General features: G+C 50.1%; 1 protein-coding gene across 5 annotated transcripts in view; it reads left to right on the top strand.

The window, feature by feature from the left end:
• Nucleotides 1-12566, top strand: part of MTMR14 (myotubularin related protein 14) — a 47573-nt gene that overhangs the window by 31185 nt on the left and 3822 nt on the right. The window contains exons 14-18 of one of the 5 annotated variants that reach the window (XM_077116645.1): nt 1761-1831; nt 2649-2707; nt 2879-3017; nt 3750-3929; nt 11810-11965. In XM_077116645.1, coding sequence (XP_076972760.1) covers nt 1761-1831; nt 2649-2707; nt 2879-3017; nt 3750-3929; nt 11810-11965 — 605 coding nt within the window. The other 4 variants (XM_077116647.1, XM_077116648.1, XM_077116646.1 and 1 more) reach the window with 4 other exon arrangements.

The raw sequence follows: 12566 nt of genomic DNA, 5'->3' as shown, positions 1-12566 counted from the left end.
AGGGAAGGGTAAGGGATGTATGAGTTCTTTCTATTTTTCTTTTTATTTCTTTTTCTGGAATGATGCAAATGTTCTAAAAACAATTTTGGTGATGAATGCACAACTATGTGATGGTATTCTGAGCCATTGATTGTATAACAAGATTGGATTGTGTATGTGTGTTAAGATTTCTCAATAAAAATTAAAAAAAAAAAAAAAAAAAGAATGCATTCAAGTACCCAGCGAGGAGGCTTTCCATAGCAGTGCTTCTCTTCTACCCACCACCCCCTTATTTTCCTCCAGCCTCATTTTCATCCAGCTCTTCTGAGATTGCTTTTCCCCTGGGCGTCTTATCTAGCGCTGCCTCCTCTTATTCCTGCTTCTCAGCGGCTCCTTACCCTTTTCAATCTCTTCTCTGGGGCACTTATCACATCTGCCAGCGCTGCAGAGCTCAGAAGCCTGCTCCTCAGAGGCCTCCATGGACTGTCAGAGGTGGCTCCTTTGGCATTGCAGGCAGTGCCTAAAGCCCCTTTGTGGGCTCTCCCTTGGAGGGCTGCTAGTGCTCCAGGATGCCCTGCCCTCCACAAAAGCTTCCTCCCCCAGAGCCGGCCGGAATCCACCTGCAGGGGTGTGGAGCTCAGCTGAGCTCGAGCTGAGTTTAGCCCTTGACATCTGTTAGCCTAAGCAAGAAGGTCTCCTTAGTTGGGAGGATTAGTATTCAGGGTATGGGGTCTTTCTCTTTTCTCAGACTCTCAGATACTGCTTTTAAAAAATTAACAGAAAACTAGGTGCCATAGTAGAGAAACAGTGCTTGCTCTGTCCCTTCCACCTTTGAGGTTTGCAGAGCACGTTAGCACACGAAAGACTAAAGTCTACAGTGAGGACATCTGTGTAAGTTTATGTCACACCACATTTTCATATGTACCTGCGCACCCTTTTATTTACTCTTTTTTTTTTTAAAAGAAGGTCTTTTGGGGCCCTGGGGCGTACTAGGTGGGTATTTCTGAGTGAGGGGTATCTGGACCACCCATGTCAGAATCACTTGAAGAAGTGAGGTCTTGTGGAAGTGAGGAATCACTTGAAGAAGTGAGGTCCAGCTCGAAGCTGGAGAGCCATGGGCTTGGGGGCAGGCTGGCCGGGAGAACAACTTGCCCCCACAGGTGGGAGTGCCCCTAGAGCTCAGGAACTTTCTTCTGCTTGTACCTGCTTCAGTCTTCAGACCCACCCTCAGCTCTGGCGCGCTATGGGCCCTGGGCGTGACAGTTTTGCCCCTCCTCCCAGTCCTTGTCCACAATTTCTGGACATTTGATCCCTCCCCTTCTATTGTGTTCCTGCTGTGTCCGTTAATCTCCCTGCCCACCCCAGCCCCCAGTTGTCTCTCCCTTATAGCTGTCTTTCCCTGTCAGCCTCTCTCTGGGGTTCTTAGAAGGGTTGGGAAAATAAGCTATTGTTCCCTTTATCCTTTTCAACAGCAGGGAAACATATATGTAGAATTTGCAGTTAGTTTGTAGTACTGGTGATTTAACCTCTTGTATCCTCAGGAAGGAAATGCCATCCCATCCTTCCTCGCCCCAGTTGGCTGCATCTTCCAGGTCCTGCTGAGCCCACTCCATGACCCACATCATTTATAGACCAGAGTTTTCAGCCTGGGGGTAGAGCTGCCGTCCTGCAGGGCGAGTGACCACACTGGCCTGTTGTCCTCTTCTGGGATTTGTGCCTGTGATCCTTCTCCCGGGAGAAGGCCATCTGTTCATTGTGGGCTTCGGTTTATTCTCTTTCAGATTTTCTTCTTCTGCTTCAATTTTTTGAAGCATATCACCTCCGAGGAGTTCTCTGCTCTGAAGATACAGAGGTAAGAGAGCCCTGCTGCTCTCCTTTTGGTGCTACAGTGCCCTGGGAGGGTTGTTGCAGTAGCAGACAGGACCTGGCCACCTTCTACCTGCTTTGCCCTAATTCACTGCCCAGTTGGCAGGTGACAGCCTTCTCCCTGAGTCCATGATAGGGTAATGGCCCTGGTGAGGTCACTACAGGTGAGGCAGAGTATTGAGGACAGCCTGGAGCCACAGTGACAGGCTGGGAGATGGAGGAGTGGTCTCAGGTGACTCTGAGATTGGGGTGTGTCACTGCAGGGAAAATCCAGCCCAAGGATGGGAAGACCTCCAACTCATCAGATTCTCTGCCACTTCCCAAGATTCCTTGCCCCATACAGGCAGCTGATTGCCGCCCTCCCTGGACTGCTGCGGCAGACATGCCTACCAGTACCCTTTCCCCTACTCCCATGGCCCTCCACAGTGGAACAGAAATCTGCTTCCACTTAGGGAAATGTAAGAGTCTTGGCTGACCATTACCTTAGGACACCTCCAGGAGTTGATGTCCTTTCTGAGTCCCCTTGTCTTCCTGACCCAAGTTCTTAGTTTCTGGGCCAGACTTGAACTGTCAGGGGCTAAGCAGATGGTGGGGAGCTTACCTTGTAGCCTCAGAAATGTGTACCTACATGATAATCGTCATCAGGCAGGGTGGACCCCAGAAGTGGGCCTGGCATTTTGTTGCAGTCTTTTCATGTGCTGTCAGCAGCTTGGAGCTTCTTTCTTGGGAGGGGGCCGAGGGGGTCAACTATAGGGAGACACCAGCCAGATCTGTAGTTTACTGCTCTGTGGGTGTCTCTACAGGAGGAAGAGTTTGCCAGCCCGGGATGCGGGCTTCACACTGGAAGATATATGCATGCTGAGTGAGTCCTGGATCCCAGCAGGCTTCCTTTCCTCTGCACATCTTTGAGTATAGACCATGCAGGAACTGTTGATTCTAGAAGTTCCTCTTTCCAGCTGTATGGTGTGGAAGCGGTGGGGAACCAGGAGTGGGTGAAGATAATGTGCTGATGGATGGCACTGGCCTCTTTCAGGACGGAGGGACCGCGGCAGCACCACCAGCCTTGGCAGTGACTTCTCCCTGGTCATGGAGAGCTCCCCAGGAGCGGCTGGGAGCTTCACCTATGAGGCCGTGGAGCTGGTCCCAGCAGGAGCACCAACACAGGCAACTTGGTGAGGGGCCTGACTGGAACCAAACTTGCTCACAGCTGTGGTCGAGAGCCACCAGCTCCAGGGAGCCAGGCAGGGGTTCCAGCAACAAAGGGGGCCTCCTGTAGTAGACCAGACAGCACAGCTCGTGCCCCTACCATCTGTCCTGGGCCTCAGAGGCCAGCCACCTTGTTGGAGAAGGATGCTACTGGACCAGGAGCATAAAGGGCCAGTGCCCCTTGCGGTATGAAGGCAGGACAGGCAGGGTAGGGCAGGGGAACTCTCTAGGTAACCCCTTGTCTCATTTCCCTGGGAGGTGGGAGGCCATTTTAGAGAAAAGACAGGAGAAAACCAAAGAGGAGGGTAGAATGACGATTGGGAGTTGGAAACTTGTTTGAGAATCACCTTTGAGAAGCTGATGAAAGCTAGGCGCATTCTCCTTGGACAGACGGCTCAGGATTTTGTATAACATTTGGAGGTTGGAGGAGTTCCTGAGTGGTTAGCTAAGAGTCCCTTTTTTGACATGGACTCAAGCCAGCGCACCAGTGTTGTTCGGCTGTCACACCCCACAGCGAATACCCCGTCCTTGTTGTCTGTGACCCCAAGCCTGGGGGAGCAGGCAGTGCCAAGCTTACGCCCAGTTCCATTTGGCGTTTTCTCCCAGGACAGAGGCTGGGCCCTGAGAATCCTCAGGGGCGGGCAGAGGCCTTGCCTAGATGGTTCCTCGGCCTGACAGCCCTACTCCTTCTACCACAGGAGGAAGAGTCACTCATCCTCTCCACAGAGTGTGCTCTGGAACCGGCCACAGCCTTTGGAGGACCGCCTGCCTTGCCACCAGGGGCTGGGGGAAGCCAAGTCTTCCAGCTCCTCCTCCTCAAACCATTCTGACAACTTTTTCAGGATGGGTAGCAGTCCTTTAGAGGTCCCCAAACCCAGGTGAGGAGCTCCAAAGCCCCTGCTGGTGGAGGCAGCCAATCCTCCCTTCTCACAAGGCTGGAGGGGGTGGTTCCCATGCTTGAGCTGCCTCTGTGGTGTCTTGGGCTGGGGTTCCTTGATGGTGCCCAGGAGGCCAGAGGAGGTCGACAAGCTTGTTTACAGGATGGTATTTGGAGGATGGGCTAGTGTTTCTGCACAAAGCAAGGTTAGTTTGTAGAGTAGTTTAAGATATTTGTTTCCTGGAGCCCTGACACTTGGGCATCATTTTTTGGTATGATGTGATGGGCAGGTCGTTTGTCTGCCTGTCTCCTTGTGCGTGTCCCAGTCCGCTGTAGACCTCACATTCTGACAGAAGAGGATGGATCTAGATGGTCTGAGTCCCTTCTGACTCCCACTTTCCGTGTCTGGGTTGATAATGGCAGTGAGGACAGAAATTAACTACTAGGGAGCTGGCGAGATGTGTGTGACTGGGGCACACCGGGGGAGCCTCCACACTCGGAAAGGAAGCTGCTCAGGCAGGTTGGGTGTGCCAGAGGCGAGGTGGGGCTGTGTTGCAGGAAGGATTTTCCCTGGATTTGATTAAAAGCTGAGCACTGAACCAGAGGCTAGGGTTGAGGGATGGGGCAGCACCTGGGGAACACATCTTCTAGCTGACTCCATACTACTATTTCTGCTTTGTGCCACAAGGGAAAGAATCCTGTGGATTCTTCTTCCTGCTTTCTAAGTTTGTTGTCTAACTCTGTATTGAACATGGAATGTGGGCTGTAACAGCCTTGAGTCAAGCCCCAGGGGAGAGACATTGAGCAGAAAGAGCATGAGCTCTGGAGTCCATCCCAGATTTGAGCCCAGCTCTGCCACATAATGGCCATGTGACTTTGGAACTCAGTTTCTTCCCTGAGGAAAGACTTTCTTAAACTTCTGGAACTCTCCTGCCACATTGTCCTCTTTGGTTTTTCTCTGTAGTATGCTGTCACACAAGCAGACAATGGAGGAAGATGCAAAAAAGGACCCTCCCCACTTGGGCAGAGCAAATAAGCTACAAGGAAGATAGGAACTGTGGGTTGCCCTGTCCATTGGTGGCTCTGTGTGTTCTCGTGCCTTTCATTCAGAACACTCAAGGCTGTAGTGAGTTGGTTTTGTGGAGACTGTGAGCCCTCTGCCCCCCCCCAGGAGGTTTGGACAGGGCTGAGCCAGAGGGGTGGTGCCTGGCAGACAAGCCCCAGTGGCCTATGCTCCTTCACACCATCTACATGGAGCTGAAGCTGCTGTGGCCCTGCATGCCCCTCGCTTTTCTGGGCTGGAGCACCTGCTCATCCTCCCTGTCTCCTTTTCTGCCGGCGAACTGGGCGTGGCAGCTGGGGAGGAAACCAAGAATCCTCTCATTTCCGGGTCCTGCCCCTGTCTTAACTGCCCAAACTGCTGGGACCTCCCAGCTGAGGCAGCACCTACCACCCTTTCCCACACCCCAGCTTTTCATCATCCCTTTCTTCTTCCTGCCAAAGAATTCTGTGGTCTGATCTGGTGATGGTTTGGGAGGGTGGGGAGAAGAGAGGCCTCCCGTATCCCCTCTCTCAGTCTCACCTGACTTTCTCTAATTGGACCGGTGGCCCACTCTTCAGGCCAGTCCTGGCTGGCCACCAAGAATCCTCCCTCTGGGGGGCTGAGTAGGGTTGGGGATGTCCTCCCTCCCATCTCTGTGTGCTAAGGCCTGCAGAAATCAGAGAGCTGCACCAAAGTAAAGAGAGCACAAGGCCTTTGAGAGGCTTCAGGTGGGCTGCTGGGATGTGTTTGATCCTTCTCACGGTCTATTCTGGGAGTGCCCCCCTTAGAGCCTGCCTGGGTTGGCCACACAATACGGTCCTTCTGGATTGGATGCCAATTTGCCATAGGTATTGAAAGACTAGATTATTCAGATTTGGAGCATTCTAATTATATTTCCATCAACATTAAAATTAATTTGGTCTCTTTAATCTTAAAGTGCCTGAGGGATCCTATCATTAGCTTTCCTGTATCTCTTAGGTAACAATAGCCAATCGGCTTTAAAATGCAGTAGGGGGAACTGTGAAAAAGAAATTCTTTAGTAAAGCTATTTGTGACAGCTGATATATTCCTCAAAATGTGAATGTTTGGGTTTTATATTTCCCATTTCCATATGCATCTTTTCCTTTTTTTAATTAGAGCAGCTATAGTTTACAGAAAAAAAATGCAGAAAGTAGAGTTTCTGTATAACCTGCCTTTCACACAAACCCTATTAACATTTTGCATTAGTGTTAGTACTTTAGTTACAATTGGTGAAACATTATGATTATGCCATTAACTTTAGCCCAGTGTTTACACTGTGGTTTACTCTGTGTTCTGCAGTACTCTGTTTTTTGTGTGTGTATGTGTGTATGTATTTGGTAACTTACAATCTAAAACTTTCCCTTTTATCCCTTTTATCCCTTTTTAAGTATATGATTGAGTGGTGTTAATTACGTTCACAGTGATTCCACCATCGCAATCATCCATTCCAAGAACCTTTCCATCACCTGAGGTAGAAACTCTGTACCAGATGAACATGAACTATTCCCTGCCCCCACCCAGCTCCTGGTAACCTGTATTATAGTTTCTGGCTTTATGAATCTGCATATTCTGCTTATTTCATATGAGATCATAATATTTGCCCTTTTATGCCTGACTTACTTCACTTAGCATGATATTTTCAAGGTTCATCTATTCTGTAGCTTGCATCAGGATTTTTTTATGGCTGAATAATACTCCATTGTGCATCTTTACCACATTTTGTTTAGCCATTCATGTGTTGATGGACACTTGGGTTCTTTCTACCTTTTGGCAGTTGTGAATACTGCTGCTGTGAACAATGGTTTGCAGGTATCTGTGTGGAGTATGTGCCTAGAAGTGGGGTTGCCCAGACATATGGTGATTCTCTACTTGACTTTCTGAGGAAGCACCAAACTGTCTTCCACAGCAGCTGCACCCTTCTGCCTTCTCACTAGAAATGCACAAGTGTTCTTCTTATTTCTCCACATCCTCACCAACCTCTTCCATGTAGCTATTCTGTTGGGTGTGAAATGACATCTCATTGTAGTTTAGATTTGCATTTCCCTGATGGCTAATGATACTGAGCATCTTTTCATATAATTATTGGCTACCATTGTGTGTGTCTTTTAAAGGAGCACTTGCCTGTGAAAGGAACCAATGAAGCTTTTGGCCAGGTTTAGAAGAACATTTGGTGATTCTTATCCAGCCCGAGCCCCTGCTGGGAAGACTGGTGGCTTTTTTGCATTATTAGCTTGTACTGCAGCAGCTTCTGATAGGGCTGCATTTCTGTCCCATGGTTACTGAGGTTGAGGTACCTGAGCCTGAGGGCCCAGGAAGCTGGGAGGGAGCAGGACCAATACTCTGAGCTATGTGCCTCCCCTGCTCTGTGTGGCCTTGATCTCTGCTTTGGAGTCAGACACCCATGAGGGGTAGGGAAGTTTTGAGCACAGCATTATGCATGCCTGAGGAGGATGTGGGGCTATCACTGAGCCCAGCATGAAGCCAGGCTTCCTGAAGAGCGGATGAGCTTGACAGAGGGATGCCCAGCAGCCTGGTGGAGTAGCTAAGTGGCAACATAGGAACCCGCTTCTGCTCCGTTAGCTGATCCCACCCCCAGCTGCCACCACCTGCTACCTTCTCCTTATAAGCAATGAACTTCATTCCAGGCTGTCTTTAACGAGTAGCCTTTACCCTTCAGAGAAACCAAACTGTTTTCTGCAACACATGGGTTCTTATCCCGTGTTTGATGTGTTCTCACTTAGGTCACAGCTCCAGACCAGGAATGAGTAGTGAGAAGTCTGAGGGCACTTCCAACTCAAGACCCAGAAGTGAAGCCTTGAGGTCCCAGTAGACTTCTTAGGCTACTGCAGGAACCCCACAGGTCCTGGCTTTTTGTGACCATCCCCCATCCCTCTGAGTTGTTTAAAAACCAGGCTGGGCAAGAGTGGGGTTTCTTTTTCAAATGTGGTAAGCAATCCTGTCCGAGGATCTGAAATCAGTTGCTCTTTGAGTTCAGGTCCTGAGGCCTAGTTTCTGGCAGCATTTGTCTGGGCAGAGGCTGTGGGGCCATCATCTTTTGTCACAAAAGGAGGCCTTGGGGTTGCGGAGGAGGGGGTGGGGAAGTGGGAGGGGTGTAGTTGTGATTACCTGACATCCCGGGTCCCCCTCAAAGCTGAGTATTTCCTGTGTAACTTCACACGACTCACTTGATGTCTTTGGGCTTCCATTTTCTCATCTGTATAATCAGAGGCTTAGACTAGCAATTCTAGGGTCCTTCTTAGTTGAATATGCTTTCAAGCTTCTATGTCACGTTTTGTTGATTCAGATACATAGAAAACCCATCTCAAACTGGTTTAACAATAAAGGTAACCTGTTGGCTCATATGGAAAAATCTGGTAAAAGGTGAACTTCAGACTTGATGAGGGTTCTGTCTGCATTTCTCTGTGGTTCTTTCTCCTTGCCTCCTTTGATATGTCAGCTTTGTCTTCCACTCAGTTTCCCTATTGGTGGTAAAATAGGTTTTAGCAGTTCCTAGGAGAGCCTGCTTCCTTCCTCATATCCAGGGGTCACATGGGGTCCTGTTTTCCAGCCATAGATTTGAAGTTCTGAACTTACTCCAGTTGGTTATGTGCCTATCCCTGAACCAGTCCCTGAGGTTCCCTAGCACCCCTTATCAGGAAGGAAAACACACTGTTTCAGGGCTAGCAAAAGACTAGCACTTTTGTCAGACCTGGATCTGAATTCCAACTTTGCCACTGTTAATTGTGTGGCTTGAAAAAATCACTTCCTTTTTCCTGAGCTCATTTTTCCATTCCATCTTTTCTTTTTTTTTCACATGGGCAGGCATCAGGAATTGAACCCGGATCTCTGGCATGGCAGGCGGAAACTCTGCCTGCTGAGCCACCATGGCCTGCCCTTCATTCCATCTTTAAAGTGGAATCAGTGATGGCCTCCATAGGTTTGGGTTTAAGTGAGATATGGAACGAAGTACCTAGCATAGAGTAAATATGCTTCCTTCCCACTAATCAGTCCTCAGTCAGCCAGCTGTGAATAAGGACCCATCCCTAGCAGTCGTGTATCTGACAGCCTGTGGGCTGTGCCAGGGTGCGCAGAAGACCAGGCCAGTGCCTCACCCCAGGTGTGTTGCTTGGGCCGGCTCTGCTTACATCACTATTCTTGAACCCTTTTCTAGGAAGAACTATCTAAAAGACAATTGCTCATAGAGTTGGCCTGTGACAGGGCATCCGGCAGGAAGGTAGGGTTGATGGTTAGAGTGTCTGCTCTCTCAGGGCTGTGAAGAGGGTCCTGGACTGTGTCCATCGAAGGATGTGGATTTTTGCTGAGTAGCTACCCTCCTGGGCAAATGTCTGAGCCCTGTGAAATCCCAGAGGTTTAGAGAGATCATCGTCTCTGAAAGCAGTCAGCTCTACAGTCTGGTCTGAGACCAGGCCGGTTCTCCAGTTTGAGGACTGGTAGGAGGAACTGAGATCTCTCTTTTGCTGTTCTTGTTTGCACTTTAGTGAGTGAGCACAGGGAAGAAGAGTCTGAGATCTTTTGAAGCTGGCTGAGTCCGTGGCCTGTGTACTCTAGAAGGCATGTGAGGATTTCTTCCTTCTAAGTGAACTGCAGCTACAGGTCCTACCCTCAGGTGTCTGTTTCCTTTACCTTTAGGTAGGTCTCTCTTGAGCCACCTAATCCAGACTGGCATTTGTAACAGCCTCTGCTCCCAAACCCAGGACCTGAATGGAGCTGTGCTTTGCAACCCTTTCTTTGACAAAAGTCTCAAGTAGGAGGATTTGTCTGGAGCCCTTGTGCTCAGTCTTGAAAAACTCAGGGGTCTACAAAAGATGGCCAGTCACTGGAAAACGAATGTCTTTCCCCTGGGATCGAGTACCTGCTGCTTTTGTGCTGCCTGCTGAGATACTGGGGGAAGTCAAAGAAACTGACTAGCCTAGGGGACCAGGAATCCTTGAGGGCACCTGTCTATAACCACCTTCGATTTGTTGTTTTCCCCTTGGCAGTGTGATTTTTTGATAGGCCTGGGGACATAGAGCTGGACATAAGAAACTGCCCTGTGTTCAAGGTCCCAGGAGCTCCTCAGCCTGCCCTGCCTTCTTGGGTCAGCATCCCTTCTGTTTCCACAAACTGCTAAAATTAGAAAAGAAACTGCCCTAAAGTTTGAATAGTAGACAAGATCTGTAGAGCCAGGCTCTACCTCAGAGAGGGACTGAGCTGACTGAAGTTCCATTGTGACCTGGAAGGAGTCAGGGCAGGCTCCCAATGTGTGGCATATGGTGCACTCGCTTCTGGGAAAGCTGTCTCTTTGACTGATATACCGCCTTAGCCCTACTGAGCCTCTCTGTCTAGAAACAAGGAAGTCCTGCTTTATTGGTCCTGAGGCTTCTACCAGGCGATAAAGAATGTCCTGTTCTCCCAGATGCGGTAGTTGTCCGCCTTCTAGAGTGTAGCAGAAATGTTGACTGTGGCCGGCCTGTCGCAGATTTCCAATTCATGGCAGCTTAAACATAGAAAGCTGTCTGTCTTCCAGGGTCTTGAGGTGAGTTGGTTTTGTTTCAGGACGAATCTTCAGCACTGGGGCCAGTCAGATTTGAAAATTATTAGTTGTGGGACCTTGGGCAAGTCTTTTAACCTATCTGGGTTGAGTTTCCTCATCTCGAAGATGAGATGGTCCAGGATTGCCAGAGATGACGCGTGCAGTGTCTGCCAGCGTCGCACTCAGGTGGCAGCTGTGAGGATAACATTGGCCCGTGGCCCATTAGACTGTTGCCTCAGAAGAGGTGTCCTTGACCCCGCAGCTTGGCGAGCTAAGATTAGTGAGTGTTTTTCTCTGTCCCCCACCCCCTCCACTATTCATGCTTCTGCCCTGTTTTCGTGCCCCTATGAAAGCACTTTCTGCCGTTGTTGAACCAAAGGATAAAAGGTCAGCATCAAAGATGGTGTGCCTCTGAGGACAGGGACTTGAGGTAGCCAGTAGAAGAGCCTTGCATCATCCCCTCCTCCCCGCACCACTGGGCTGCTGCTCAGAGACGGAGAAGACAGGGGAGGAGGGCTTGGCCATGGCAGGAAGCAGATTCCCAACAGGATCCTTTTCCTCCTCTCCCTACCCCCAATCCTCTACCAAAAAAGGCCTGATAAAGCTGTCAGGTTGCCTTTTGAGTTGTCTCTTCCCTCTGGGCATAATGAGTGTGCTGGGTTGATGCCTGTGAATACAAACTATGGCTTCTGGACAGGCAGCTGCAAGGAAGGGGGGGGGGGGTGTCTCTGGGCCTCCAGCACCTCACTCTTCAGCCTAGATCACCACCATCCACAGTCTCCAAGATGCTTCTCCCACCTCTCCAATAGGACCACAGTGGCCCCTAAGTGCTACATTGTCCACTCTGCAAATCTGCATACCAGGAGTGCCCGGAGACCCTGGCACCCAGGGCATCCAGCCTTGGTGCCCTTCCTTTTGATACCATTGATATCCCACTTGCAGTGTCAGCCACCAGGGCAGACATACCGTGTCACAGGGTTTGGTTGGTGGCTTACCTTTTGCCTCCATGCCTTGCTCTTTCTCTCTTGCTGCCGTAAGTCTCTACATGAAATGCTGTCCTCACAGCTTAGCCTGCCTTACAGTCTGCTCTTCTCTCTGTCACTACCTCTCCAGCTTTATTTTTTTGCAGTTTTGGAGAAAGTGGTTGACTTTATAGATGCTCTACCAGTAAAATCTTGTGACCTTGGCCTAGGGCCACTAGTGTCTCCCCTGTCCCCTCCAGGCCCTCCCCTGTCAGGCATATGATTGACTGCACCATCTCCCCTCTCTCTCCTCTCTGCCCCAGATCAGTGGACCATCCCCTGCCCGGATCCTCTCTCTCCACAGACTTTGGCAGCTGGCAGATGGTTTCAGGCTGTGGCAGTATTCAGGAACGGGCTGTCCTGCACACAGACTCCTCTCTCCCTTTCAGCTTCCCGGATGAGCTCCCTAACAGTTGTCTGTAAGTGTCTTGCTTGAAGAGGCAGGATGCTCCCCTGCCCATGTTGAAAGCTGGTGAGCCATCAAGGGTGCTGATTAGAAATGACGTAGAGGCTGGTCCCAGGAAGCTGGCCTGGCCTCCGGGTTCCTCACTGGCTTCTCACTGCCCCTAGAGCCCTGAGGTACAAGGGAGGCCTCACGGGCTGCTCAGGAAGTGTACTGGAGAGGGTGTGTTCACTCTCCCCAGCCTGTAAAACCCATCCATGGGTATCTGGGGGCGTCCCTAAGGGAAAGCTGGCTGGACTGTAACTATAGAAAATTCTATTTCTGTTCAAGGCTTTGCCTGACATGAGAATCCTTTGAAAGCAGAACAGTGGGGGTAGTGAAAAGGCAGGAGGATGGTGAACAGAGTCAGAAAGGAGCTGGGCTAGCCCAAGAACTGTGGTCCTCCCGAACAGGACCAGGAATCCTTACTGTCCCCTTCCCCCTCACATCTGCTGCTGTGCCCATGGGCAGGAAAAAGAATCGGATGGGAACACCAGATACCAAACCCATAAAGTTCTTTCCCATCAAGGCTCCAGAACTGGGCCTCTGGCTATTAACAGCACAGCAGCCTGATTGGC

This window comes from Tamandua tetradactyla, chromosome 9, assembly GCF_023851605.1.
Source record: "Tamandua tetradactyla isolate mTamTet1 chromosome 9, mTamTet1.pri, whole genome shotgun sequence".
NCBI classification, from domain to species: Eukaryota; Metazoa; Chordata; class Mammalia; order Pilosa; family Myrmecophagidae; genus Tamandua; species Tamandua tetradactyla.
This window is presented reverse-complemented; position numbering and strand designations above follow the sequence as displayed.